Source organism: Leiobunum rupestre, chromosome 4 (genome assembly GCF_980474605.1).
Source record: "Leiobunum rupestre chromosome 4, qqLeiRupe1.1.hap1, whole genome shotgun sequence".
Taxonomy (NCBI): Eukaryota; Metazoa; Arthropoda; class Arachnida; order Opiliones; family Sclerosomatidae; genus Leiobunum; species Leiobunum rupestre.
Genome location: NC_143387.1, coordinates 8,459,165 through 8,487,151, shown reverse-complemented (window position 1 = coordinate 8,487,151; position 27,987 = coordinate 8,459,165). Strand labels below are relative to the sequence as shown.

General features: G+C 38.5%; 1 protein-coding gene across 2 annotated transcripts; it reads right to left on the bottom strand.

Moving 5' to 3' along the window:
• Positions 1 to 10,076: 10,076 nt before the first annotated feature.
• Positions 10,077 to 21,663, bottom strand: LOC149946006 (uncharacterized). 2 transcript variants are annotated; one of them, XM_090171742.1, is made up of 4 exons: positions 21,572 to 21,663; positions 19,473 to 19,579; positions 17,316 to 18,424; positions 10,077 to 10,172 (listed from the first exon to the last, which is right to left on the bottom strand). In XM_090171742.1, exons 2-4 carry the CDS (start codon positions 19,504 to 19,506, stop codon positions 10,158 to 10,160), a joined length of 1,158 nt encoding a protein of 385 aa, XP_090027868.1. In that variant the 5' UTR covers positions 19,507 to 19,579; positions 21,572 to 21,663; the 3' UTR covers positions 10,077 to 10,157. The 2 variants fall into 2 exon arrangements, with proteins under 2 accessions (XP_090027868.1, XP_090027867.1); XM_090171741.1 differs by lacking the exon at positions 21,572 to 21,663 and adding an exon at positions 21,264 to 21,332.
• Positions 21,664 to 27,987: the final 6,324 nt, after the last annotated feature.

Sequence of the window (27,987 nt, the reverse complement as noted above, 5' to 3'; positions counted from 1 at the left end):
AAGAAAAAACCATTTTTAAAAAATGATTTTATTTACCTCAGCCAAACGCTCCATCGCTAAATAAACCGCGTTCCACCGAACGCCACCGATGCTTTTAACATCCATGTTTTTGGGGGAACGGCTCTTGAATGCTTCCGTCCATTTTGGAGACCGGTGTAAGAAAGCGATCCAACCGCTAACGCGATCCACCATTCCTTGGACTACGTCGCAGCGTTTCATCGCGTTGTTTACGACTAATTGAAGCGAATGAGCTAAACATCGCTTCCTGATCCACGAGGGTAAAGAATCTAAAATGTCTTCGACCAGTTCTTCTTCATCGATGGTGTCGTCGAAAAGTTCCCCCAATTCAACCGATTGTTCTGTTTCGGGCAACGAGTCTACCAAATATTGTTCGGGGTTGAAAATTTGGTTTAACGAGTTCCAGCCTATAGGAGTATATAAAATATCTAATTAAATTGCTGAAAAATGTAAGTAAAAAAAATGAAATGAAAGCTACCATCATCTAAAATAGGAGCGTAATTGGTAGCATTCGGCTGACTGGACATGTGTCAGATTTATAGACCGGTGTACCCGGTAAGATTGAAACCACACCACCGGAGGTCTGTCATCATTATGCCCTACGCCAGCGTCCACAGACCCGGACAGGCGGCAAAACCAGCATGGGTAGCAGAACCCCACTACTGATGGTCGCGCCCTTGACGCAAGCCACTCAACCCAGCAGAAGGTGCAGCAATGGGTCGACCAGCCCCCACTTCGCACACAGCAGTGGGAATAAGAGTGGATGCTCTGGCAACGCCAGCCGGCACCCGACCTAGAAAGGTAGAGAGCCAAGCCCCTTGGAAGGAGCGCCTAAAGGGGAACGGTGGGCACACAGCAGCCCGCATAACCCGGCAAAGCTGGCACCGGATATCCAAAAGGCCGGGAGATGGGTCCGCCGTGCCCTCATACGGAGGCCCGCAGCCCCACAGCAGGCAACTCCATCCTCCGAGACGGCCAGTTTGCCCGGCCCCTCTCCGTTAGCCTGGGCCGAAGCCCAGTTACCAGCCCACACCTGACCGAAGTCGGAGGTGGAGATAGGACCATTTGGACGGAGCTAACATCTCCCAGTGCGCCACCGCCCGTGCTGGGTTACAAGAGCCGGACCCCGACTCCCCGGTAAAGCCACCAGTTATTGCACACTCCGACCCCTCGTGGGCCGCATTCGGCTGACTGTCGCTATCGTCGTCGCTGCTGCTTATTAGGTCATCGGTGAATTGGGCCTTTTTTCCAGCCTCGGCTGACGGCTTCTCAAGAAGCCCCGTGACGGTCCAATTTCCATTGACCACGTCCGTCATATTCAACGCTTTAGTGATATTCTGCGCATGGTCGGCACATACGCAGGATATCTTAAAATAAGTGTAAATTAAAATGAGTATTAAATCAAAATGAAACAAGTACAAAACGTGTACTAACCAAGGAAGGATGGAGTCCAACCTGATTGAAAATTTCCAAAATCTTCTTCGAGAAAGCGAGAAGAAGGTTTTTAAGGGACCAAGCAGCGTCAATAAATTGTACTCTAATGCCCATGACGGATTGCCGCATTCTGCTACTCCAAAGGTCCAAGGTGAGGTGAACCTCTTTTGGTTTCAAGCTACTTAGCAAGGTCTAATAATAGATTTTATTACTACCTATAATTTTTAGATTACTGTTAATTTCGAATAATTCAAACTTACTTTAATTTTGGGTAGCAGAGTGTTTTGGACGGTTTTCTCGAAAACCTCTAACCAACGTCAGTCGGGAAGGCACACCCAAATCGGGGTTTGCGTAAGCGAGTGCCATCCGAAAAACTTTTCCGTCCACAACGGAAAATGGCAATCCGTCCATGGCGACCATGTTAATAAGCCATTGTAGGAAAATGTGTTTCTTTTCCTTTTTATCAGATTTTTCCGCTTTGGCCTTTTTGCGCCGAGGGGCACTTGGGAAAAAGGCCGTTTTGGGAGCCGACCGTTTGGTGACCTCTTTTAAACGAAGGGTTACTTTATGAACGTCCTGTATATACCGTGAAAAAAATATGAACCAAATTAACGTTGTTTTTAGGATGTATTAAAGTTATTCGAGCTATTTTTAAGTATCATACCATAACGTGGCGTTCCCAAATATAAGGACTGCTACTTGGGGCTTTCAACTCCTTGCTGCAGAAATTGCACACGGCTTTAACCGTAGTACCGAGATGGCCCGACGGGCAACTTCCAACGTAGACAAAATGGTCTTGGATATCTTTGTTGCCAATTGAACCGTTGTAAAAAGCGGTTTTATGTATCTCATCTATTAAAAAGGTTTGAGATGGTCTCGGGGTGATATCTTCACTGCCAGTACTACTAGGCGAAGTAGTTATACTCAACATGGTCTATATAATTCATAAAGAAGAAAATTAATCGAAACATAAACTTAATTTCGAACGGGGCTTATTTAAGTGAAAAATAACTAAAAACCCCCATCAGAAATTAGCCAATGACATTAATTGAATTACTCGTATTCAAATCGATTTTTTTCAACTATCATCACCTTTGGCTCGAGGTATCACTCCTTAATTAAATAATTACCTGTTATATTGAAGCTGTTGAATGATGTCCGTGAGACGAAACGAACTTAAAGCCTGAAACTGAATTAAAAAAACTCAAGCCACAGTCGAAATACTATAACTCCAAAACTATGGACTCGAAAAAATTAAACTTCGAAGGCGAGAAATATTATGAACAGCTAAAGCAAAAAACACGAAAAAATTAAACTAAGGAAGGACCGAAATACGAATCGAAAGACGCAGACTTGAGAAAAGTCGACAAGAAACTGTAACGAAATGAGAAAGGAACCTACTACTTATACTATTATTGTAGAAAGGATTACGAAGCGAGGTATAAGTATAGGAAACTTCGAAATTGCCCTAGCATTGGCTATCTTAAAAGACCCAAGGGAGGGGCGACTAATTGGCGTCAGTTCGGAATTCTGGCGTTGACCCCCCGTCATATGAAGCACACGCTATTGTTGAAATTGAAAACTGCGAGAATGAAGAAAATAGGTTCGAAGCTTAATAGAAAAAACCTCCATCGACTCCCTATTTTAATATTTTTGTCAGGTGCAGTAACGAGTAAGTGGCGCCCTTGCTGTCTGGAATGGGCAGTGTTGGAAAAAAAAAACCCAAAGTGGGGAAAAAGGTTTGCAGAGCCAAATAGGATTTTATGAATCGGGCCAAGCCGCCAATTCAATGCTTTTGAATTAACTAATATTATTCTAATGTCTGAATATGTCGGCTATAGATTCCAAGATTCAAGAATATCTAATCGGCCCGATTAGTCGCAACTTAGTAAATAGTAACACATAATAAATAAATATTGTAAATAAATGTAGTAAAAATAGCTAATAATACCATTAGTTAATAATATTGTTACATAAGTATGACACGTCTTATTCTTTATATGCAAAACGTTCACTGATAACTAGCCACAAGAGACACTCTATATAGAGGACTTCTCGTGAATGACGTGGCCTTTATCAGCATCTCGCTAGGGGCAATTTTTTACCGTGATGACGTCACTCTGTAAATAGCTTAAAAATTATTTCCATTAAATTTTGATTTTATGATATTACGTAGTATTTTATTTTTATTGATTAACGTTTTCATGTTGCCGGGAGTATTGGCTCACTCCTGTAATCCCAGGCGTCCGGGAGGCAGAGTTTGTGGATGGCCGTGTGAGGACGACCACCAATCCCCCAACGGGTGGTCGGAATACTTCCGCCACGAGTGTCCCCACCCCTGTCCCCACGTATCCCCCCGTTGGCGTGGCCGTCACACATATCTCGTCCTGATTAATCCAATGGTGTCTTCGCCGGGCTCGCGGTCTTCTCAGACTCAATTTCAGCCCTTTCTTCTTTGACTAAAAAAAAACGTTTTCATGTTAGTCTATCCGTAGTCCAGAAAAATATACTTTGGAGCTAACGTTCCGTAGACGCGGCCCGAACATACATGGTTTTCTCCGTTTTCCTACACGGTATTTTTATGATAGAATACTTATTTCCATTTCAGAAGGGCTAGTTTTGATCTAGTCTATGAAGTCTAGTCTCATTTTTAGGGGGAGTTCAGTTTAGCAAAAAGTATATTTATATATGTATATTATAAGCCAAGCCTAAATTAGCGAGCGAATGCCTATTTCGGGGAAACATTTGGTTAGTCATGTCCCGCTGCGACGAAGAGTCCTCCTGTCGAAGTTCCAGGCAGTGGGGTTTTTTCCTATGAGTGGTCAACCTATCCCTTTTCGTTAAGATGCCGAAAGAGACGCCTTCGTGTCTGAACTCCACCTGCGGGTCCCAAAATTGAAACGATTGGGATAGTTTGGAAAGGGGTTGAGGTTCCACCCCCCCCCCCCCCCTCTTTTCAAGCTTCAAGTTGAAAGCCGATCGCTAAAACGTAAATACAGCAAATTAGTTTTACCTATAGTTATTATTATTGTTACTAATTATTGATAATTTTTGCTTTTTTATTTCTTAGGACGACTTACAGAAAAATATTTTGATATTTTCTGTAACGAACAAGAACTCGACCAAAGGCCAGACGAGCTGATGAATGCCAAGTTAAAGGGAATAGAACCTCCAACGGGTTCTTTAAGGAAGACCCCATCAATTTCCTTTATTCCCTTCACAATCAGCGATTATCAGCGCCGCAAGTGTGAAAAGCCACGGGAGGCAGCGGACAATATTGGAACCCTCGGAGGGCGACAGAAATACCAGAGGTTATATTCCCTTTAAAGAACGGGGCAATGGAATTTGAACTCCAGTTGTATAAGGAGCAGTTGGACAATGCCAACAAAGCCCCCTAAGTGGCTGTAGCTGGTTGTTCTTGCGTAAAGGTCTCAAAAATTCAAAAACCAGAATCAGGACCACCTTCGTTTGGTCTAAAGGCCATTAGACTGTGTGATTCTAAAATGCTGAACTATTGAAACTAAAATATATTCGCTGTTTTAATTGTTCCGTATTTTACAAGATGAACGCTTTCTAATGACATACGAAGTTCCACGGTGGATCCTTTTTTCAAAATGTTCCATTGTGGGGCATTAGCGGTGTTCATTGCCTCCTCGTTTGGCGTATGTCGGTAACTGATTTTGGTTTCGGTTCATTGTTAAGAAACATGTGCAAACAATTAGGTGAAAATGACACGCTCCACACAATTTTTTTTTAGAATCTTTGTAGGTATCAAGCAAGAGCGAAGATTTAAATAATTACTGAAATATTTCCAATATTGTATATAAAGTGTAACATCGTAAGCAATAAAAACAGAAAAATGTAAAGAAAATATTTGTGTGTAAGTTATTACAAGTTAAAATAGAAATCCCCCCCCCCTCAGAAATAAAATAACACCCTTTTGAAGTTCGGAAGAATGATGTAATTTTTATCGTAATCGTCAGTCGTCACATTTGGATCGCTTTCGCGCGACACAGATGTTTACAGCATAGTGATTATAGCCTACTGTCTATAGTAACTTTAAATAGGTTACCTTGGTAATGCCACCCCCCTCCCTCCTTGTTCGTACTCACCGGCAGCCAGCGGGTCCCCACTCCCCACATGCTGAGCTTGACGGTGATCGTTGACAGCTTCTTCACTGTTGATTTTTGTTACCCGCACAAACTAGACATTAGAATTATTCAAACATTTTTACCTCTCCGAGGGGACAAAGTCCCCTAGGAGGGGTTATTACCTCTCCGAGGGGACAAAGTCCCCTAGGAGGGGTTATACAACGACCGTGTCTGTCTGTGGGTGGGTCTGTGGGTGGGTCTGTCTGTCTGTCAGGACTGCGAACGCGTTCGCATTTTCGGTGCAAAGTGTAATCACTGCGTACGCAGTTTCTCAAAGGGTTGGCAAAACCACCGTGTGACGGTGAGCGTTAACGGATGCATTTGCGGTTTGGTTTGGATGGTGTTTTTTCGCTCACCGTCGTGACGGTTTGGTGTATTACGTTTTTGTAATGTTTATGCGTAGGTTGTGAGTGTTGAATTTGTTGTGTTTGTGTTCTGATGGTTGTGCATGTTGAGTCTGTTGTGTTTATATGGGCGTTTTCTCTCCAACTTCTTCTTAATGACTTTGGGACGGACCGAGTGCTGAGTGTAATGCTACCTCTCAACGTCCAATGGCAGGGTTTCCACCAGTTGTACACGGTATTCGTCTTAGTATCAATTTGCGATCGCATCGGGCGGGATTTGAACCCGAGACCTCCTGATTGACAGGCGGACGTTCTACCACAGAACCACCGACACTTGTTACGCCTTATTGAAAATTAGACCTTCAGCTTTATCGGAAGCGTATTTAATAGAGTACGAAATTTTGGTTTAATTGAAATAGAATTGAAATTGAAATTATTGCATCGAAGAAATTCTAATTTAGCGTTTCTCTATTGATTAAAAACAAATGCGCCACCCAGGTTTCGAACCCAGACCATTCGGCTTGGCAGTCGAGCGCTCTACCACAGAACCACCGATAGCTGCTTAGATTCACTGAAATTAAGACAGGCATCGTAAGCATAATAGGTAATAAAGTCTTTTTTTATTAATGAATTTATGAAGGCCTAATCTGGTATTTTTTAAAGGTTAAATCTTGTTTTAGCGCAGTCAGCCGAGATTAGAGGGTTAAAGGGTAGACCCTGTGGGTGGTCCACTTTCTTAACGACCTATATATAGTTCTGTTAATTCAAAGGAGATAATTTAACGTTAATTGCTTTAAGAGCTGGCGGTTTGTCAAGTGGCTCTCTGTGCTTTGTTGATGGTAAGGTTTTTGCTTCTTGTAAATACATTTGGTGTGGATATTTGGATATCTACGATTTCTAACGCAGTCAATGATTTCTTGGGTGTGCGAGTCATTATATGATATTGGAAATTGGACGGCATTGGTCTTTTTCATGTGGTATGCGTCACAACGTCAACAGGAAGTGAACGAGTCGTCCACTACCAGATATCTACGGTATCTTCATCAAGGGCGAGTGTTGAAATAAAATGAGCGTTAAAGATGCGGCAAGTATTTCGTAAGCGAGTAATTCCAAAAAGCCTCTGTAGATATTTCTTTCATTAAAATTTGCTTCGTATTATATTTAACTGATAAACTTGTTCTGTAAAAGGGTTTAATTCAATTGTGCATTGTTATAGTACGTCTAACTTACTGTTGTAACTACTTAACTTATGATATTCTGAATAAATTAAAATTGGTCGTTTCGTCTCAATTATTTTAATTATAATAAAAATTTTATACCGGGCGGGATAGAAATGGGTTAATATTTTTAACAAATAACTCTAAATTGCGGAGATATATCTTTAAGGGTTATCTCGAGAAATTAATACCACTAGGGACAATTCTTCCGAGGAGAGGTATATTTTGGCTTGCCAACTTGTTATTATTACTAAAATTCGGTGTGAAATAAAAACGAAAAGAACGCTATTAGTTTCAAAACCAGGTATCTAAAAAATATTATTTAAATTTGAAAATAATTTATAACGTAATGCTTTTTGAAAATGGAAAATAATCGATAACTTTGTAACTATACATTGGCCGCTATTTGTAATATTTATATTTTTAGTGTAAAGGAAGTTTGAAAAACGGCAAAAAAAGAAAATTCGCGTAAATCGAGTTACCTCAATTTGGAACTAAAACAGTTTTATTATTGGCACAGGCTGGCCATTATATTAATTCCAACCCCTCCCTTTTTTCTGAAAAAAATTATTATTTAAAAACCGTGAATCTTCGCAATTAGCTTGATCATTTGATGATATGGTTATTTTTGTCGATGTCATAAACAATAGACAAAATCTAAGATATGCAAAGATATTGTATTATATTTTACATATACATTAAAAATAATCTTATTATTAACTTGTTCATACCGTCCAATGTGAAGTTTAATTTTTGAAATGTTTGCTCTTCGCGATTTACCGTAAACGAACTCTGTCGTCGTTCACTGTGATTAAAATCCCGGTGCAGGTAGTCAGGAGCGGCGTTAGGGGTAGGCAACACGAGCAATACTGTAAAATTTTAAAAACCGCACTAATATCAAATAATAAATAAATTACCTGAATTTGCAAAATTGAATTTTAAGTCAATATATAGAGGGGCCCAATATTGAGGAACAGGGGGCCCACAAATGATAAACATTATTAGCCTACACCTAAGGATCTTCTGGCACCGCCCCTGTAGGTAGTTGCTAAAACTGTCTATTAAATTCTGGAGATTTACAAATGAGGTGGATTAGGGGTTAGTAAATGTCCTCTTGTTTTTATGGTACCGATCATTAATTTAAGTTGAGAGCGTGCTAATATTTTCCTTTAAAGTAGCGCGAGCCACAATCCGCTAAAAATGAAGAAACGCGTACCGCGTAGCCCATTTTACCTGCCAAGTTTGTCAAGACCAAAAGAATGTATACTAGCGCCTATTGTTATAATTTGTGGCTAATATTTAATAAAGCTCTTTTAACACTAAACGGAATATTTGCAGTCTAGTTTATCGTTGGATAAATTCGGAAGAACCTTTGAATTTTATTCAATCGGAGATATCATTAACTCCCGACGTTTAGAGTACCCTTCATTTTATTAATAAAAAAAGTAAATAATAAACCCATAGCCGAGTAAAAGTGTAATGTTTGATTTTTGAAATTTTTGCTCGCCGCGCTGTGAGCGATTTGCGTAAACGAACTTTACCGTCGCTCACCGTGATCAAAATCCGCGCGTAGCTAGCGCTCAAATCTGAGCGAACTATTCCTTCTCTCGGTAATTTTCCCTCAACGCTGCGTCAGCGCTTTCTACTGAGGGTACTAACGCGTCGCTTAAAAGTGAGGGGGCTATCCCGACGATCGGGAGATCTCGCTCAGCGCGCGGTGAGCGCTTAAAAGTGAGGGAACTAACCCGTCGATGGGGGAATCTCCCTCAGCGCGCCGTCAGCCATCAACGCCGGAGCGAACTATTCGGCGCTCTTCCCAGAGGCTGCTCAATTATAGATAGAGAAAATAAACTCGTTTGCCTTGAGTACTCGCTCACTTGAGCAAGCCGTGTTTAAAACTCTATATGCTCATTTTTCCGAACGCTCGCAATTTTTTGCCCACCTCTGCGGCTAATAGGGGATCGCCTGTGGCTGTTACACCATCATTTTCAATTTGTACCGAACTTGTTTGGCGTGTAAGAGCCAGCCTTCTGTGAGTCGCGCGAAAGAACGTGTGACAACCGCTATCAATCAAACGTGTGACAACCGCTATCAATCAAACGTATCGACAATTGATTTCATATCCATTACAAAAGAAGGTTGTTCAGGAGGAGCTTTATGTGGTCAACGAGATAAAGTTGTAGCCATAACATTTGCTTGCTGTTTTTTGCATAACTTCTGTCTTTGATAGAAAAATTCCTAATCCTGTTCTACCAGGTAATAAGATTTTATTTAATTACTAAATTATTATATATTCTTAAACATTTTATAGTTACAGCTCAACTTTAAGCTGACTACGTACTTGTTGACCCTCTCTTCTTGTGTTCTTGCGAGGCCTTAACTCATAAATAAGTACGCATCCTTAACTAAAAAAGAAACTCTCGGCCAAATGAGCAGAACATATGGCCGACTTCTCATTTGGCCGAATGTTCATTTGACCGACTGCTCATTCGGCCGAATGAACGGCTCATTTGACCGACTGTTATACTATAGCCTGTCCTATACCATGTCTTTAGTGTTATGTTGACTTATAGAACGGGCAATATATTTTAAGTATTGGTGCCTGACGGCGCCGCGCACTCACTCCACTCGAGCACTGGGGGACCGGACCGGCGCCCCCCCCCCCCCGACCCGTTCTAAAACGCGACCTAGAGGACAGTACCTAGCCAAACGAACCTAGTATCGTCCAACCGCCAAATGGGCAGTCGGCAAAATGCACTGTCCGTTTGGCCGATTGAGAAGTCGGACTAACGAAACTCCCCCACCTAGAGAATAAGTATTAGCCTAACATAATCGTATAATTTAACAACCCATATGATGGTAGTTGATCTCCCATTGTATGTATATGTCTTTAAGAAAAAAAATTTCCACAATATAAAATTAAAATAAAACAGTTTTATATCATATTGAATTACACATAATATACCGATCTAGTAAAATTATATATTTTATATTCAAGGTAATGAGCTCTGAAAATAAAAAAATATTCAAATTAATACATAACTTGGAGGAAATGAAGGATTGATTAGCATGGATAAATTGTTTAGGTCACACCAATAAATGTACAAAAGGCACTTAAATAAATCATCCTGCAAGGAAATCGCCAAGAAGTAATATTTCCGAAAGCCAGGACCCGCAAGGTATTATTTATATAGTGATTCTTGAAATAACGGCAACTTTTAACTTGTACAGTATGCAAAAAGGGTTTCCTTTTAACTAGATAGTTTTTTTGACGTATTAAGGCTTAACAAAAACACGGCATTCTATTTACAGTTGAAAAGTTCATTATTTCAACAAGCCCAATATTAACAGTAACTTTCAGGTCCTGGTTCTCAGTAATATTATTTCTTGGCGACTTCCTTGAAGAGGTTTTATTGAAGCTAGGAGCAACAAACACAACACCCCACACAAGGAGAACGCAACCCGTCAAAAGTCGTAGATTTTCTTGTGTACGTTTTTCATTGGCTAGACGCTTTAGCGCCTGCTGCCGTCGGAAGGGGAAAATTCGGAAATTGTCTTCCCCCCCGCCCGTAAAACGTTAATCGTAAAGGCTAGTGATTCATCCAATGAAATTCGTACACAACACTTCGTTAGCGTGTTTAAAGGCTAGCTGCGTTCTCCTTGTGTTTGTTGCTCCTAGATAGAAGCGTCTGTAGGCTTTGTCAAGGAGGATTAAGGGAAGGGGAGTTGTATTGAGGCGCCTCTTATGGCTGCATCCGTAGTCAGAGAGCGCGAGACGACCAGTGGGTGGGAGCGGGAGGAAAATGTATGTAAAATACCGGCTCGCGTTCCTGTTTTGAGCGCCCTCTAGTTCAAAAAACTGTTGAAAGTTATTTCGGTTTTTATTTTGAGAATTCGGCTGCTTTGGTGTTTGTTTTTCTAATGCCGTAAATTACTAAACAATTTGAAAAACTCAAAATATTTTTTTATATGGAAAATGCTCTTACTTTAGTTATATGACATTAATCTTCGCGTGATAAAAAAATTCGAATTTTATTTACTAAGTAAATCTAGTCGACATACATTTTTAGCGTATTCACGACGAAACACCGAAGCAGCAAAATTCTCAAAATAAAAACCGAAATAACCTTCAACAATTGTTTTAAACAAGAGGGCGCTCAAAACAGGAACGCAAGCCGGTATTTTACATACGTTTTCCTCCCGCTCCCACCCACTGGGCGTCTCACGCTCTCTGACTACGGATGCAGCCATAAGAGGAGCCTCAATACAACTCCCCTTCCCTTAATCCTCCTTGGCTTTGTGGAACGCTCGTTTTTATATTGGCTTCAATGCAAAAACTATTCTAAAAATAATTTTCCGCTAGAGGCGCTCGACGCCGAGAGATATTTTTGGTCGTAGGTTAACATAGAAGAAACTTCAACGAATGGGCTGGCCGCTATTGCACGAGTTGGCCGTGCCAGAACAAACTGAAAGTATCCAACTACTTAGGCTACTTAAAGACCGAGACCAGAGCGAATTTCCACCCCTCTTATCCTGAACTTAATTTTTTGACGAGTGACAACTGCTTGACATTTCTGACAACTTAAGTGACAGCTCTGACAACTGGAGTGACCATCTGGACAATTCCATGTATTGTAGCTTACCTCTTTTTTGATGCTCATTGTATATATTCTATTCAAAAACAGTCCGAGCCGTCGGTCAAGCTGTCGACGCTGTCACTCAATTTTGTGGGGGTCTAAATTCGCGCACGAGAAAATGAAATCTCTGGTCTCGGCCTTTTGAGCAGTATTAAAGCAAATGGTGTTCATTTCTATATTCTTTTAGCCTGTACTGGTACACCCATTCATTGAATTGCAAAAAAAAAGGAATTTAGGACTGCAGTTCACCACTGATTATTTTCAAATCCAATCAAATTTAAAAACCACATAAGTAGAGTAGGCAGCAGACTAATTGTTTTTGAACAAAATATAAAACATCTTTAAAATTCCATAAATTTTCTCCACAAAGCACAAACACAATTTGTTTACTACTTAAAACAGCTAGTACTAGGCGTGATTAAATTTAAGTCAAGTTTAGATGCTTAAAATAAATGCATGATTTAGTTATTTAGGCACAAAACCAAAATTTACCATATGGGTATAAGGTTTTTCAAATGTCTTTACATTTTATATGCTGCGTATAACTTTTGCAAGAAATTCTAAATAAAAATCGATCTTCTCGTTTTATTACTTAGACAGACTAACTCATAACTTAATTTTTAATGTTGCTTTAACCTTCTTTTTAGTACATTTTAACTATAAGTGATTATTGCAATAATTAATCGTAGCTTGCTTGTGATCGTTGCCATGGTAATGTTAATAGGTTGGCCATGACATTCAGTCGCTCATAAGGTCACGTGATTATTTCTAGTGTTTCTAAAAAGCCAAGGTGTTTTGGAGAAAAGTCCAGGCCAGTGGCAAATAGTGGCTAATAAAGAAAAATTGCATTTCAAAGCTTAAAAAAGTAATTGGAATTAAATTAAGAAGTTTATTGAAAAATGTCTTAGTTTACACTGAACTTACAATGTTAGAATTAATTATTCCAAAACAATTAACAGACTATTCTAATGATAAACAGAATCCAACCATCCCTTACCAAAAAATTAGTTGGATTTCAGTTTGTATACACATTATTAGTTGATATTGAGTTGGTATTAAGTAGGCTCAAGTTGTCAGCATATTTCAAGTTACTATTAAAGGGGTAATAAGTTGTTATTCAGTTGGTAGGAAAATACTGCTTTTGCTAAGTTTATAATTAGTTGGTTTTTAGTAGTCAGGAAATTACATAATATTTTTAAGTTGGTTTTTAGATGTTTCCCTAGTAGGATTTAAGTTGCTTTTAAGTAGTTAAATGTAAATGTTGATTTTGGTTTAGTTGGAAATAAGTTGATTAATAAAGAGTATTTAAGTTATTTTTAAGTAGGCATTTGTCCCAAATACAAACTGAAAACCAAGTTGAAATACAAGTTGTCCTAAGTGGTTTTTAGCCAATTTATTTTTTGGTAAGGGATTCTAATACATATATATTCTCCCAAATCTTAAATTTCTGTGTTAAAATATTTTTTTATTATTTTCTAATTTTCTGTGGTAAAAATATTTATTGGCCACTAAATACACTTTTGTCCAAGCCGGAATTTAGCACTATTTTCCAAACTATTGTCCTCCTGGAATTTTCCACCTCAGAACACTGATAATTTTGCAAGATCATATGGCATTTTGCCTTATCATTTGTGAAGTTCAATTTATGTCATGGTGGCCATTTCAAGGTGGGGCTTAGTTATGACACTACGATAAGCACCCAATAGACATAAATCCAAAGACATGTTTTTCTCAAAATGGGGTTCTTTGGACGTGTTTGAAACTTGCAGCTTGACTCTGCTCATACATATTTTCTAATAGAAAAAGATCTTTCAAGCTTTAAAAATGATAGCTTTCCATGCATAATGCCTCGGGTTGCTTTTAATCTTTTAATGCCTAAGCTAATTATTTTATTATCAGAATGCATTGAAATAAGAACAGATTACATTTGTTTAAAAATTTATTTTGGAGGTTTTAACATAAATTGGTTTATGGTTTTGGGAAGTCTGCACCATTAGGTTGCCCAACCAAATGAAAATTATGTACAATTGAATGATTTAAAAATTGTTTCTCAACAGAGACTACCTCTACCAAAAATTGATCTATCTATTTTTGCCTCTACATTATTTGGTACAACAGGCTTATTTAAGGGCTTTTATACTCTAACATGGTGGCTTATTTCCACTGGGAAAAATAATTTTAAGATCCATTTATTGTGCAAATTATTACCCATTATTTGATTTGAACATATTATTTGGTTTAATATCAAGTTTACTATTGCGATTGTCAAATCAAATAGTTATTTTCGTAATTCTAAAATACCAAATTGTGAATTTTGGAAAATAAAAATTCATGTACTTGACATTTTATATCTGTTGATTGCTTCCCAGTGTAATTTCAAGTGGGTGTAGTTAAAAAAAAATTCAATTAGGGGGAAATGGTTCCCTTACCAAAAAATAAGTGGTCTAAGAACTATTTAAGTTGGTTTTAAGTTTGTATTTGAGACAAATACCAACTAAAAACCTACTTAAACACAACTTAACACCAACTTAAAACCAACTAAAAATTTACTTAAAATGTTACTTAATAAAGACCACTTAAAGCCAACTTAAAACTTACTTAAAATGTTACTTAATAAAGACCACTTAAAGCCAACTTAAAAAATTATGTAATTTTCTGACCACTAAAAACCAACTTAACTAGTTTACTGAAATATGCTGACCACTTAAAACCAACTTAATATCAACTTAAATGTGAATACCAACTAAAAACCAACTAATTTTTTGGTAAGGGGTCTTAGAAAGCTAGAGAAGTATTGTAAAACTGTGATTAATTAGCTAGCTTTGAAATTTCTAGCAGTAAGATTCTCAAAGTCTCTGAATGATTTTTAGTCATTAATTTAAAATTTTGATTTCAACCTTACTAAAATGCTTAATAAAGAGGTCTGAGGTTTAAAATTTTATAAGGTTTGGTACTTCGTTTCATTTATGCCAAACAGAGGGTGTCCAGACACCCGTTGAGTCCACGCAAATGTCCAGTGTTTTTTTTTAGACATTAGTTTAGCAACTTGATGGACATCCCCTAGCTTTTGGAGGTTGTTGCGCCCCTAATGCCAAACAACAGGGCCTTTTTTAGTTTAAGTTCTGCCGTATTTGGGTAGTTCTAAAATTCAGAATTACCCAAAATTTTCATTCAAGAAGTCAAAAAATTTAGTTTTATAATTATTTTATTTAAACATAAAACATACTCTGACAAGCCAAAGCTTAACTCTCGCTACAGGTAATAATGAAATTTAATCTTATCTTAAGTGATCTGAATCGATCTTGCTAGTGGCGACTTCAGTAGTTTTTATTTACATTATATATTAATCAAATTAGAATTTAGAAACTCATTAAAAAAAATTTGGAATTGAAAAAATTCTAGAATTGGAGTCCAAAGATAATAATATTTACTCCATCTGGAATTTTCCTTAAACAAATTGTTCTTTTATCACCTAAAACAATTGTGGTTTCTGTATTTAAGATTTTTACATAAATAAGTAACCTAAAGAACTTTGTTAAGGTTAAGGCTGATATAGCTCGATATTTTACTTATTGGAATTCCTTTCGAGCGGCATTCTATCAAAAACATTGGTTAACTGCCTTCAACCAACATTTCAATTAGATAAACAAATATTTATTGGGTTTTGATTGTATTTTTAAATCTCTTACATCCCTTACCAAAAAATTAGTTGGTTTTTAGTTGGTATTTAGTTGGTATTCACATTTAAGTTGATATTAAGTTGGTTTTAAGTGGTCAGCATATTTCAGTAAACTAGTTAAGTTGGTAATAAGTTGGTTTTAAGTTGGTGGGAAAATGCCTTTTTCTTTAAGTTGGTTTTTAGTGGTCAGAAAATTACATTATTTTTTAAGTTGGCTTTAAGTGGTCTTTATTAAGTAACATTTTAAGTAAGTTTTAAGTTGGCTTTAAGTGGTCTTTATTAAGTAACATTTTAAGTAAGTTTTTAGTTGGTGTTAAGTTGTTTTTAAGTAGGTTTTTAGTTGGTATTTGTCTCAAATACAAACTTAAAACCAACTAAAATAGTTCTTAGACCACTTATTTTTTGGTAAGGGATGCAATCTTAATTAATGTAATTTTTATATTGAGTAAAAAGCCATCTATAATTTGTTACTTAACTATAAAATCAGTCTAGCTTTGACCATATGCCAAATCGGGTGAAGTGTAGTACAGCGGCCTCATCGAATTTGATATTAATTTTAGTTGCGCCTGATAGACCTTGTCACGTAGATGTCGAGGGTATTTTTTATTTTGGCCGCAAATGATTATTTAATTGTTTAACTTAATTTTTTTAATTTTAAAAATTTCTCATTTTCATTGAATTTTATATTAATTTTGGTTGCGCCTGATAGACATTGTCACGTAGATGTCGAGGGTAATTTTTATTTTGGCCGCAAATGATTATTTAATTGTTTAACTTAATTTTTTTTTATTTTAAAAATTCACATTTTCATTGAATTTTATATTAATTTTGGTTGCGCCTGATAGACCTTGTCACGTAGATGCCGAGGCTAATTTTTATTTTGGCCGCAAATGATTATTTAATTGTTTAACTTAATTTTTTAATTTTAAAAATTTCTCATTTTCATTGAATTTTATATTAATTTTGGTTGCGCCTGATAGATCTTGTCACGTAGACGCCGAGAGTAATTTTTATTTTGGCCGCAAATGATTATTTAATTTTTTAATGTAATTTTAAATTTCTAATTTTTGGGTATTTGCACGTGTTTTGTTGTACTTATTTCCGTCGTGTGTTCGCCGGCAACACAGTTTCGGTGTCCTAATGAATTCCACGTGATATTCCCTTTTTGTATAAAATCAATTACAGTTTTTGTTCATTTTCTCGGTGTTTTCTATTATTGGGCCACTTTGTTTCTGGTTGAGATTAAAAGTATATACTTGATGCGTAAGGCTTGGTACTGTCCTCTAGGTCGCGTTATAGATGGCCCATCGCTTTTTTTAGTATGGGGTTGGGGAGGCGCTGCGCGCCCCCAGCGCTTGAGCGAAGCGAGTGCGCGGCGCCGTCAGGCGCCAATACGGGGAGTTTAGTAACGTCTTTTACGTGTTTTGGAAGTAATTATCTTCATCGGGTTGTCGCCTACACCACGGCTTGTTACTGTTTGTTTAGGTTTCCACTCTACTAACTTTTTAACATTAAGTTAATTAATTTAATTATCATTTGCGGCCCAAAAAAAATTAGTTTCGTAATCTACGCGTCAAGTGCTACAGTCTCCGCCACCCACAAATACAAAAACACGGTAATTCCCTAAAATTAGTACATTTTTAACATTAAGTTAATTAATTTAATTATCATTTGCGGCCCCAAAAAAAATTAGTTTCGTAATCTCCGCGTCAAGTGCTACATTCTCCACCAAAAAAAAACACGAAATTACATGAGGCCGCTGTAGTGCAATTTTGCCCAATACAGTACTAGAACCAGTTTGAAAGTTAACTTTAATAAAATTAAAATTAACTTACATCTCCATGATCTTCATGCAATATACCATCAAATACTTCGGCACAAATGTCAGTTTCCACATTTTTTTCAAGATTTTGTGCGGGTATTTGTTTACTAGAAAGAAGTTTTTTCCTTAAACATCTTTCACGCAATCTTTTTGTTCGCCTTTCTCTTTCTGCTTTTGCATAATCAGGATCACGACGTTTAATTGCCTGCTTAGCATTTTCTATTGACCTATAGTCTTCATTTAAACGCTTTAACCTTCTTAAAGAATTTTCCATTTCTCTATAGTCCGCATCTTTACGGAGCAGAGCCTTCCTATACAATTTTCTACAATATGCCCCACTACTCTTAGATACACTTTCCTGGTCAACTGAACTATTATTCAAACATTCTTGTCTCGATTCCCCATTATTTGAATTTTCACTTCCATCTGGCAAGGTATTTGAGCTGGTGTTATTTTCACTGCTTTCTTGAATAGCAGAAGACGCAAAAGCTGCTGTTATGGCTCGTTTCTGCTTAAGTCTTAATGCATCATTTAGACGTTTTCTCATCCGAATTTCGGGATTTTTTAGGCGTAAAGCATCATTTAATCGTTTCCGTAACAATATTTCTGGATTTTTAAGTCTCTCGGCATCTTTCAACCTTTTCTTTTCACGGACAGTAGGGTCTTGCAACCTTCTCAAGCTATTCTCTCTTTTCCTTTGCAACACCTCGTTTCTAGATCCAGCAGCTTGCTTTTTATTTTTTTGTCGTTGAGCATCCAATAGTCCTTTACGTGCACGAACATCTGGGTTTTTAAGCCTTTCTGTATCTTTTAGCCTTTTCCTAAGACGAAGTTCAGGATTTTTCAGTCTCTCAGAATCCCTTTCTCTCTTGCGCTTACATGTTTCTGGGTTTTTCATCTTTTCTGCATATTTCCTTTTTCTTCCTTCATTTCGAACATATTTAGCCTTAGACCTCTGAGGTGCATCATCATTAGATTCTGTGCTAGATGCGTCATTTGTCTCCTCAGAATCTGGGCTATATTCAGAATCAGTTCCTAGCTCTATTTTTATAGGAACACTAGTATCACTTTTATTTAGAAATTCACAGCTTCTTCCAGTAACTGTTTCCTTTTCAAGATTTCCTAAAAAAATATGCACATTACTAGCTAGAAGAACCAAATACACTGTACTCTATTCAGCTGTCACTATTACTAACACCAATTAGACAGATAAGCAAGTATGTTTGTTTCTTCCACAACCAGTTTCTTACATCGAAGTCTGGAAGAAATAACTTTTAACATTACTTCCATGTCATTTCTGTCTTGGTTCATAGGGAGGGACTCTTCCTTAACATGAATACCTAAAAATCTTCATTATTCCAACTAACCTAAAATCATGGACACACACACACTTGTAAGGAAATCATTAACCCAATTAAAATTATTAAATTAAATTTTAAAAATAATAGTTTATCCAGCATTTTCTGTTTTAACCATGGTTTAAATCAAGTGGTTTTTTAACTTTGCGACGATTCACTCAAAATTATTCCAATTATTTGTACATTTTCTGACCAAAACGCTACGAAACTAAAACTAAAACTTCGTTACTGGCTAGACTTTTATATTATTGAAAACCAGTTATTTTTTAACACTTGCACACTCACCTTTTTCCCTCTTAAAGTATATTTTTATTGGTGCCATCAAGTAATGATATGAATTTATTCATTTCAACTAACGAACTGCTTAAGTTTGTTTGCTAACGTCACTACGATGGGAGAGGTTTCATTGCTTTCACATTGGTCACGCAGCGACACTTAAATGGTTTTGATTGGCACACTTTCAAACTTTGCTAGTTTTTTTATTTCATTATGTTTAATACGCATCTTTTTAAATGAGTGATAATAGGTAAAAATATTAATAACATTAAAATTAATTTTTGATTATTTTCTATTAATGGTTTTCGTAGAAGTTCGATATTCATGGTTGAAATGAACATTCATAGTATTATAATAACACTTGTGTCAGTAATTTAATACATCCTTTCCTCACAGTGACACCAAAAAGTATCAAACTGATAACCAACTATAGCTCTGCGACTGTAGTCACCTCCACTAACGCCCTGAAAGTACTATTAAATATCAAACGGGTCTCAATGTCACCTTTGGGAGATAAAAAATTAATGTGCACATACCATCATCACTTCTAGTATTAGATGGTTCCAGCATAGTATTTCTTTTTCATCCAGTGTAAGGGGCAGTGATGCAAATAAGATTTATAGGTTGATAAAGAACCATCGAACTACCAAGAAAAGAAAAAAGTTATAACCAATTTATTCAGTAAAATTGATCCAGCAAGTAGCTAAAAGTCTTTGTATTAATTTTGTATACCGCCCTAAAAAGATAATCAGCTAGGCTAATACCCAAGTTAACAATAGCAACTGGTGAAATTTTAGTATGCATATTTCATTATAAATTATTGTGATATATTTGATGAGCAAAGCATAAAATCGATTAAAACTTTTAGGCTTAATAACAAATTCTTAAGTTCTTTAATTTCCCCGACAAAAGGTTCGAGACCCATCACATTGAGACACATAATTACTAAAAAAAATTCAAATTATACAGTGATATCTAGAAATACAGTGAATTCCTTCCGAAACTGGGAATTGAGGGGGATAGCTTTCCGGTGTTCCGGGAGAGATTTCCACTCCCGGACGGATGAAAGGAGAAATGAGTGCTTCTGAATAGTTAGGAGGAAGCCAGGTAGGACGAGGGATGTTTCCTGTACCCTCTCGGCGGTCGGCTTCAAGTTGAAATAGTTCGGGATAAGGAGACCAGAGTGCCGCACGTTTTGTTTATGGCACTATTCATGAGGGTGAGCTGCCTAACACGTCTATGAGTGGCAGTTGAAATGTTTTAGGACATGAGTCATGCTGATGCTCCACGAGAAGCCCACATTAGCCACAAAGCGCAGGGCACAACGTTGGATCAGTTCAATAGAATGAATGTTGCTGGTATTGTTGGGGGACCATACTGCCGAGCAGTACTCTATAACGTAAGTTTTGACTCTTAAGAGTTTTTGTGGCAAAGTAGCAATTCGTAAGGTGCCACCGAATAAACCCAGCTAGTTTTACCCGCCCTAGCCATTTCTTGCATAATTTTCATTGGCTGCCCCTTAGGTAAAAACTTGTAGAAGTTAATGGTAATAGTTAGTGTAGGGAGCTGTTGGCTTGCATGGCATGAAGGGCTTGCCACTACCCTCCTACGCATTGTAACCCGGCCATCTGTTTAAGGCATTAAAAGTCGCTGGATGACTTGGGCCTAAGGTGGTGCCTTGGGTATTAGCCTAGATTATTATTATTTTTTATATTCTTCACTTCCCCTTCCAACGGTGGAAGCGTCTAACCAATGAGAAATTTACACACTAAAATGCGCGTCTAAAAACGATTTCTGTTCACCTTGTGTGGGGAGTGTTTGTTGCTGCAAGGTGTCACTGGGTGCGGTAACTCATGGTGTTAACCCATGACCCATAATTATAATACCATAAAGCTACCATTATAAAATGAAAAAGATAAAAAAAAGGGTAAAATATTTTACTTATTTACACAGGGACATTTCAGCTCCCCTAAAACGTAAAACACACTTCGCGGAATCCTTCTCCAAACTAAAAAATGTATAACACTCTACCACAGTATCACAAGGAGTGGCCATGTTTAAAATTAGAAATAGCGTTTATGGTTTTTTAAACATGGTTATTCTTTGTGATACTTCTGAACTTGCGCAGTTGCTGTTACACCAATTTTTCCTAATTAAGGGATAGGAAGAAGAGATTTCGTGCTTGTTGCAGAAATTGGGTGGCACCATAATTAATTAGTCCCAGGTGACATCCATTGAGCAAAATTTCACACTCACCTAATGACACTACCTTAACGACTTATAATTAATTCGGTATGAAAATGGAGGAACCAGAATTAGATACGCACGTTCAATTTTTGTTGCCCAACTGCCTCTAGCCTACCCAAAAGGAAGTATTTCCCCGTTCAATTTAAATTACAGATTGAGGAGACAGGTTTTGTGGGTGAATCTTTTAAAACTTCTTATGATATAATTTTCTTAATTTATGACCAGCTTCAATTAAATAAATTTTTTAAAATCCTTTCTATTTCATTTGGCATAACTTTCCTCATAGAATTGGCTTCCCTTTACAATGTAAGTTAGCCACTACAATTAGTCTGCAGAAAAAAGGTTAATATGATTATACTACAATATAAATTTGTAATTAAGCTAATACCAATGAAATTCCTGGTTTACAATCACATGCTTAAATTTTATTAATTATATTAACTTATAGTGGAAAAGAATACTGTTTATCAGCATCGAGTATTTCGTGAGGATTGAGGAACGACGCTAAAGCAGACGCTTTATTCATTTTTAATATTAAAATGAACTAGTGGTAACAACCAAAGACCTTAGACACCCAAATATATTTTTTATTTATGTTCTTTTTGGTATTGATAATTTATTATATACAACATTTTGCTAGGGTTGCTTCAAGTAATTTATATTATTAAAAGGCACATCAATACAATAAAATTGATGTTTATTCAACAGGGTTGAAAGAACTAATGGCTTTTACCAATGGGATGCGCAGATCACTTCGAAATTTTCCTACTATAACAATTGTCATAAAACAGAGCACCCTGGGACGCCGATTTGAGTGCGCCAATGACAGCCTTGACAGGGATCCTCAATCAACTATTGCTCTGGGCCGCTCCATCTCAAGAGTCGAAGCCGGCCTTGGAAATAAGGTTTTTTTTTAAACTGGTCCTTATGACCAGTGACCCCCTAGCATATGAATTATTAAACTGGTCCTTATGACCAGTGACCCCTGGCTTATGAATTATTAAACTGGTCTTATATAAAATGTTCTAATGTCATTTATAAGCCTAAACAAACCTATACTACATGTTTAGAAGTTAGATTATGTTGGTAACATTAACTTTACACGTATTCAAAATAGTTAACTTTTATTTATGAGTACCACAAGAATAGTACAATATAGTACTATCTCACGTAAGACTACTACCATAGCCTAGAAGACCATAGTAATTTACCATATTATCTCTCTTTCTCTAGGCCCCGTAACTCCAGAGTCCCCGGTCCGTTACCGAGTAGCCATGTAGCCTACCGTACTCGGGGGAAAGCGAGACTAGAGGATTGAGGCAAGGCGGATCCTTGATTGAGGGTTTGAGGCCAGAGGGGGGTTAGACAGTAATTTCGACTCGATCGAGGGATGCGAGTGAAGGGGCTCTACATAAAACCTCGACGTGCGGCCGCGGCGGTAGTAAGTCGAGTGGCTGTACATAGAAATCCAGTGAATAGGGAAACCGAAATTGATATAAACCTGGGATTAATAGGTCATCTCCTATTATTTGGAATTATTAAACTGGTCACCTTCTGTTTTTTTGGTATTATTTCCATAGATATAAGAAATGTATATAAAGGTCTAAATAATTTTCGGGGCGTCTAAGCCTAACATAAAATACGGAATTGACACCTAGCAGACACCGAGGAAGGCACGTGACCAAAAGCGCGAGCTCTCTTAGCATTTTAGCACGAAGTGCTTGACCTTTCCGCAGGCCGTAGTCTTTAGACACCATCTGTTGGTGACTTTTAGTATAATTTTTAAGCATTAGACAATGGCTCTCGCGACGATAGCACGAGCTTTCTTACCGATAGATAGTGCCTTATAAGGATAGCCTGCAGATATTACGCGTTTCTGCTAGCTGTCACCTCCGTATTCACTCCCTTTGAAATATTTTATCTAGACCTTTATATACGTTTCCTATATCTATGATTATTTCGAATTAATAAATTGGACACGGTGACCAGTGACCCCCAAATTTTGAAAAAATAAACTGGTCTGAGCAATTAATTAGTTGGTCTTTGACCACCTGACCACCGTTATTTCCAAGGCTGGACTCGAAGTTACATTTTCCGAGAACGTGGATCGACAATGCAATACGAAATTAACACTTTTTTGCTTGCCTTTCTTAACGAGGGCAAACGAGAAGAAGGTCTGTAAAAATTTCGCATTTCATAATGAAAGTAGTTCTACCGAGCCAGAGCTCTGAACAGGGCCGTGCAGAGACATTTTGGGCGCCGGGGTAAAATTAATAGGCCGTGTCTATTTTGGCCCGTTTTTCGGGACAATTTAGACAATGACTATTTTGGCCCGTTTTTCGGGCTAAATTAGCTTACTTTCAAATGCTTAGCTAATTTAGCCCGAAAAACGGGCCGAAATAGTCTTCACCGCACGGCCAACACTATTTTGGATTGTACTTTCTCAAATTGTGCGATTTTTTACAGGCGAAATTAGTCACGGCCGCGCGGCGCACACTATTTTGGCCTGTTTTTCGCAGCAATGAATTTGAAGGCTTATTAAGTCCTTATAGGGTGGAATCACTATTTTGGCCCCGGAAAAACGACGAAAAATAAAACAGGCCAAAATAGTGATAACCGCGCGGCCGTGACTTTCCCCCCCCCCCCCGCTACTTTTTTTATTCAAAAGTGCTCTTCACTGCGTGGTTTCTACCATAGAAATATCATAGGTAACTAGAATGCTGCCGTGTAACTGGCAAATGGGCCAAACGCCGTGGCAGACGATAGCCAGATCTCAGCCAATCAGAGCTCAAAGAGTGGTTCTGCCAAGAATTTAATGTCACCAGAGAGAATGACGTCACCTATCTCCCGCTATAGTAGCGGATCCAAGGAGGATTATTATCCTCCTTGACGGAACCACTCTACGGCCTCTCATTGGCTGAAGGTTCAAGCCGAACTGGTGTCAATTTCGGCCGTAGGCGGCAGCATTCTAGTAATAAAGTCATGAATTTATTCATTTCAACCATGAATATCGAACTGTATTAGGTAGTCTGGCTTCGGCCGATCAAATGGGCGTGTCTAAGTCGTTCACGTCACGCGATTTAGAAAGGTTTTGATTGGCTTATTCGAAATTTGTATTTCGTACAATTTTAATATAAATATTAATTTTTGAACGAAAATATGTAAATATATAAATAGTAAATATACCTTTATTTATTATTAACCACTGATTTGTAGCAATAAAGTATTTTTGAAAGAATTGTGAGTATTTTTCTTCGCCGGTTAAAACAGGCCAAAATAGTGTGCGCCGCGCGGCCCATAGAAATATTATTGTTGAAGTTTTATAGCAGCAGCGCTTCGCAGTGATTTTCAAGGGACTCGAATAAACGATAAACTGGTTTAATTTATTAAAATAATGAGAACAAGTTACATGATTGAAAGCTGGTAAATAAGTGACACACTGATACGCTGTGTAAAAGGTTTTTATATTAAAACCCGAGCGGGAAAAAATTTGCAAACAAATATGACAATAAAGCGGAGAGGTAAAGTAAAAAACATCTCTCCGTGGTTTTGTTATCTTTCCCGCTGTGTTGTTAAACAATCTTCATCGGTTATCTTCAACACTCTCCCTCGACGAAGATATGGTTAAATGCGAAGGCGTGTGAATATCTCGGCACATAATGGCTTCGGGAAAATATCTGCCAACTGCTCTTCACTTGGCACGTAAGTGACATCAATCTGACCGTTGATCACAAGTTCTCTCACGTAGGATTGACGGACGTTGATGTGCTTTGTACGACGATGAAATTCTGGATTCCGAATAAATTTTAGAGCTCCGGCGTTGTCAATGCGCAGAACTGGAATCTCTTTTTCTCTTTCAATGCCCAAGGACCTTTTGATGGCTTTGATCCAGACAATATCTTTCGCTGCTTCTGTGGCGGCAACCAATTCAGCCTCGGTAGCAAGGAAGTATATAAGGGGGGGTTTAGGGGGTTCAAACCCCCCCCTTAGGACCCGATTCTTTTTTTCTGCGAAAGGAGCGCAACATTAAGAAATAAACAGTAAGATGTAAAAATTAATTGAAATATCCGCAACGCAGCACAGTAAAATATATTAATATATTAAATATATTAATAGGATCATTATTATTATCATTTTCTCGCAAATGTATTAAAAAACTTCGTTTGATACACGTGCGGAAGTGACATTGTCACTCATCCCGAGTCTAGCCAGTACTTTAAATATGCGTTATTGCCGGTTATTGCTTACGAAAAATTTTGCGCTCGCTGCGCTCGCGATTTTATCTAGTTGTCCCCCCTTACACTTTCTACGTGCTTGCTCGGTAGTAGATAATGCAACGGACTGTTGCTTTCGACTTGCCCACGTAATTGGCGTGGATCCCATCAGGCAGACAATTCCCGAGATTGAGCGTCTGGTCTTTTCACATCCGGCATAATCGGCGTCGCAGTAGGGGACAAGTTCCGATGTATCATCCGATTTGAACAAGAGACCCAGGGTTGTCGTTCCTCGTAGATAACGAAAAATACGTTTCACGGCGTTCCAGTCTGCAACTGTTGGGTTTGCCATAGCCTGCGATGTACGATTTACGGCGAACTCGATGTCAGGACGTGTACCCATTGCAGCATACCGAAGGCTTCCAATGGCGGAAGCGAACATCGTTTCAGCTTCGAATGTCTTCTGGCCATCTTCGCTGGTATCTGGCATAAAGGCTGGTGTTTTTACAGCTTTACAGTCAAGCATATGGAATCTTTCCAAGACCTTCTCTAGATAGGCGCTCTGATGAAGGAAAATTGAGCCATCTTCCGTGAAGTCGATCTTGAGACCAAGATATGTTAAGGCGGCTCCTGTGGTAATCTCTAATTCATCAGTGAATTGACGGAGGAATGCATCAACATCTGTAGCTGTAGTTCCGGCAATGAGACCATCGTCGACGTAGAGGATTAGGATAAGCAATGTCCTTCCAGATGAAAAAACGTAGAGGCAATGATCACCATCAGCACGTCTGAAACCGAAATCTTGTAGAACTCGATCAATTCGCTCGTTCCAGCAGCGTGGTGATTGTTTAAGTCCGTACAGACTCTTTTTAAGCCTCCAGACTTTGCCGCTACTGTCATCAAATCCTTCTGGTTGGCGCATGTAAATCTCCTCAGACAAGTTTCCATGAAGAAAGGCTGTCCTTACATCAAATTGCTTTAAATGTAGTTTTTTCTGAGCAACGATGCTGAGGAATATTCTCAGGGTCTCAAAACGGGCAACTGGAGTGAAAGTCTCTTCATAATCGATCCCTTCTCGCTGTGCATATCCCTTGGCTACGAGTCTGGCCTTATACTTGGAAATCGTACCGTCTTCGTTTGTCTTTGTACGAAAGATCCATGTATTTCCAATGATTTTCCGGCCCGGAGGAGGATTGAGCAATTCGTAAACTTGGTGTTCCTTCATTGAAGAGAGCTCTTCAGACATTGCCGTTTGCCATTTCATGGATTCGGCGCTTGAACGAGCTGCTTCGGCTGTCTTTGGAAGATCATCACCGATCAGGAAAACTTTGTCTACAGGCATGCAGGTACAGCAAGTGTGCCCTTTTGCCCTCAGTTTTGAACGATCTCGAAGTACGGGTCCGGTGACTGCAGGTGGTGATTCGACGGATCTGGATGTCACGTCTTCGGAATCATTGACGGATCTGGATGTCTCGTCTTCGGAATCATTGACGGATCTGGATGTCTCGTCTTCGGAATCATTGACGGATCTGGATGTCTCGTCTTCGGAATCCGAATCGTCGGAACTCTGCTCTCCCTGACTAGAGACATCCATCCGTTCTTCAGGTTTGGTTTCGAGTATACATTTCTCAGGATCGAACTTGACATCTCGAGATCGGATGACGTCATTTAGCTCTGGAACGTAGACTCGATATCCATCCATGTTATCTTCATAACCAACAAGAATGCCTTTCAAAGCTTTCTTAGACAGCTTCCTTCGCTTCTCCTTTGGCACATGAACGTAGCAATCGGTTCCAAAAATGCGTAAATGCTTGACTGATGGATTCGGCTTTCCAGTCCATAGTTCGTACGGTGTCTTCCCTTTGATGCGAGTTGGGGCTGTGCGATTGAGAATATACGTCGTCGTGTTGACAGTTTCAGCCCACAGCTTTGGAGGTAGATCGGGTTTCGAATACAGCATTGCACGTACAGACTCCATGATTGTTCGATTCTCACGTTCAGCTACTCCATTTTGCTCAGGAGTGTATGGCATTGAGGTTCGATGCTTCAGGCCAACTTCTTGTGTCGTTATTCGGCGAAACTCATCATTGACGTACTCGGTCCCGTTATCCGTGATAAGTTCTCGTACGGTATGCTCATGATTCTTGCAGAATGCGAGAAAATCCTTGAAACGATCCACGACTTCAGATTTCTTCGCCTAGATATATGTGATACGAATGCCGGAATAATCGTCCTTGAAGAGAAGATAGTAGAGCTTGCCCTTCATTGATGGAGTCGGTGATGGCCCCCAGAGATCTGAATGAATTCTTTCTCCTGGCTTCGTGGCTTTATCTAACCGAGTGCCAAAAAAGATACATCCTTCGCATAGCTTATCAGTCTCCTGATTGATGATCTCATAACCGAGTTTCTTCAGAGTAGCTGCTACATGTCGTTTATCTTGATGGCCCTATTTTTCGTGCCAGACTTGGAGGTCCACCTTTTTCTTGTTTCTTGGACCAGTGGCAAGAAATAAGGAACTCGATGGCTGCTCCACAGTCATACCTACCCGGAACAGTGATTCGACTCTCCCAGGAAGACGTAGATGCTGTCT

Bases quoted from the DNA above. Each gene is read 5' to 3' on its own strand.
- LOC149946006 (XM_090171742.1), bottom strand. From the start codon at position 19,506: ATGCTGGAACCATCTAATACTAGAAGTGATGATG. The intron at 18,425-19,472 runs GTATGTGCACAT...ATATTTTTTTAG, and splicing joins TAATACTAGAAGTGATGATG to GAAATCTTGAAAAGGAAACA.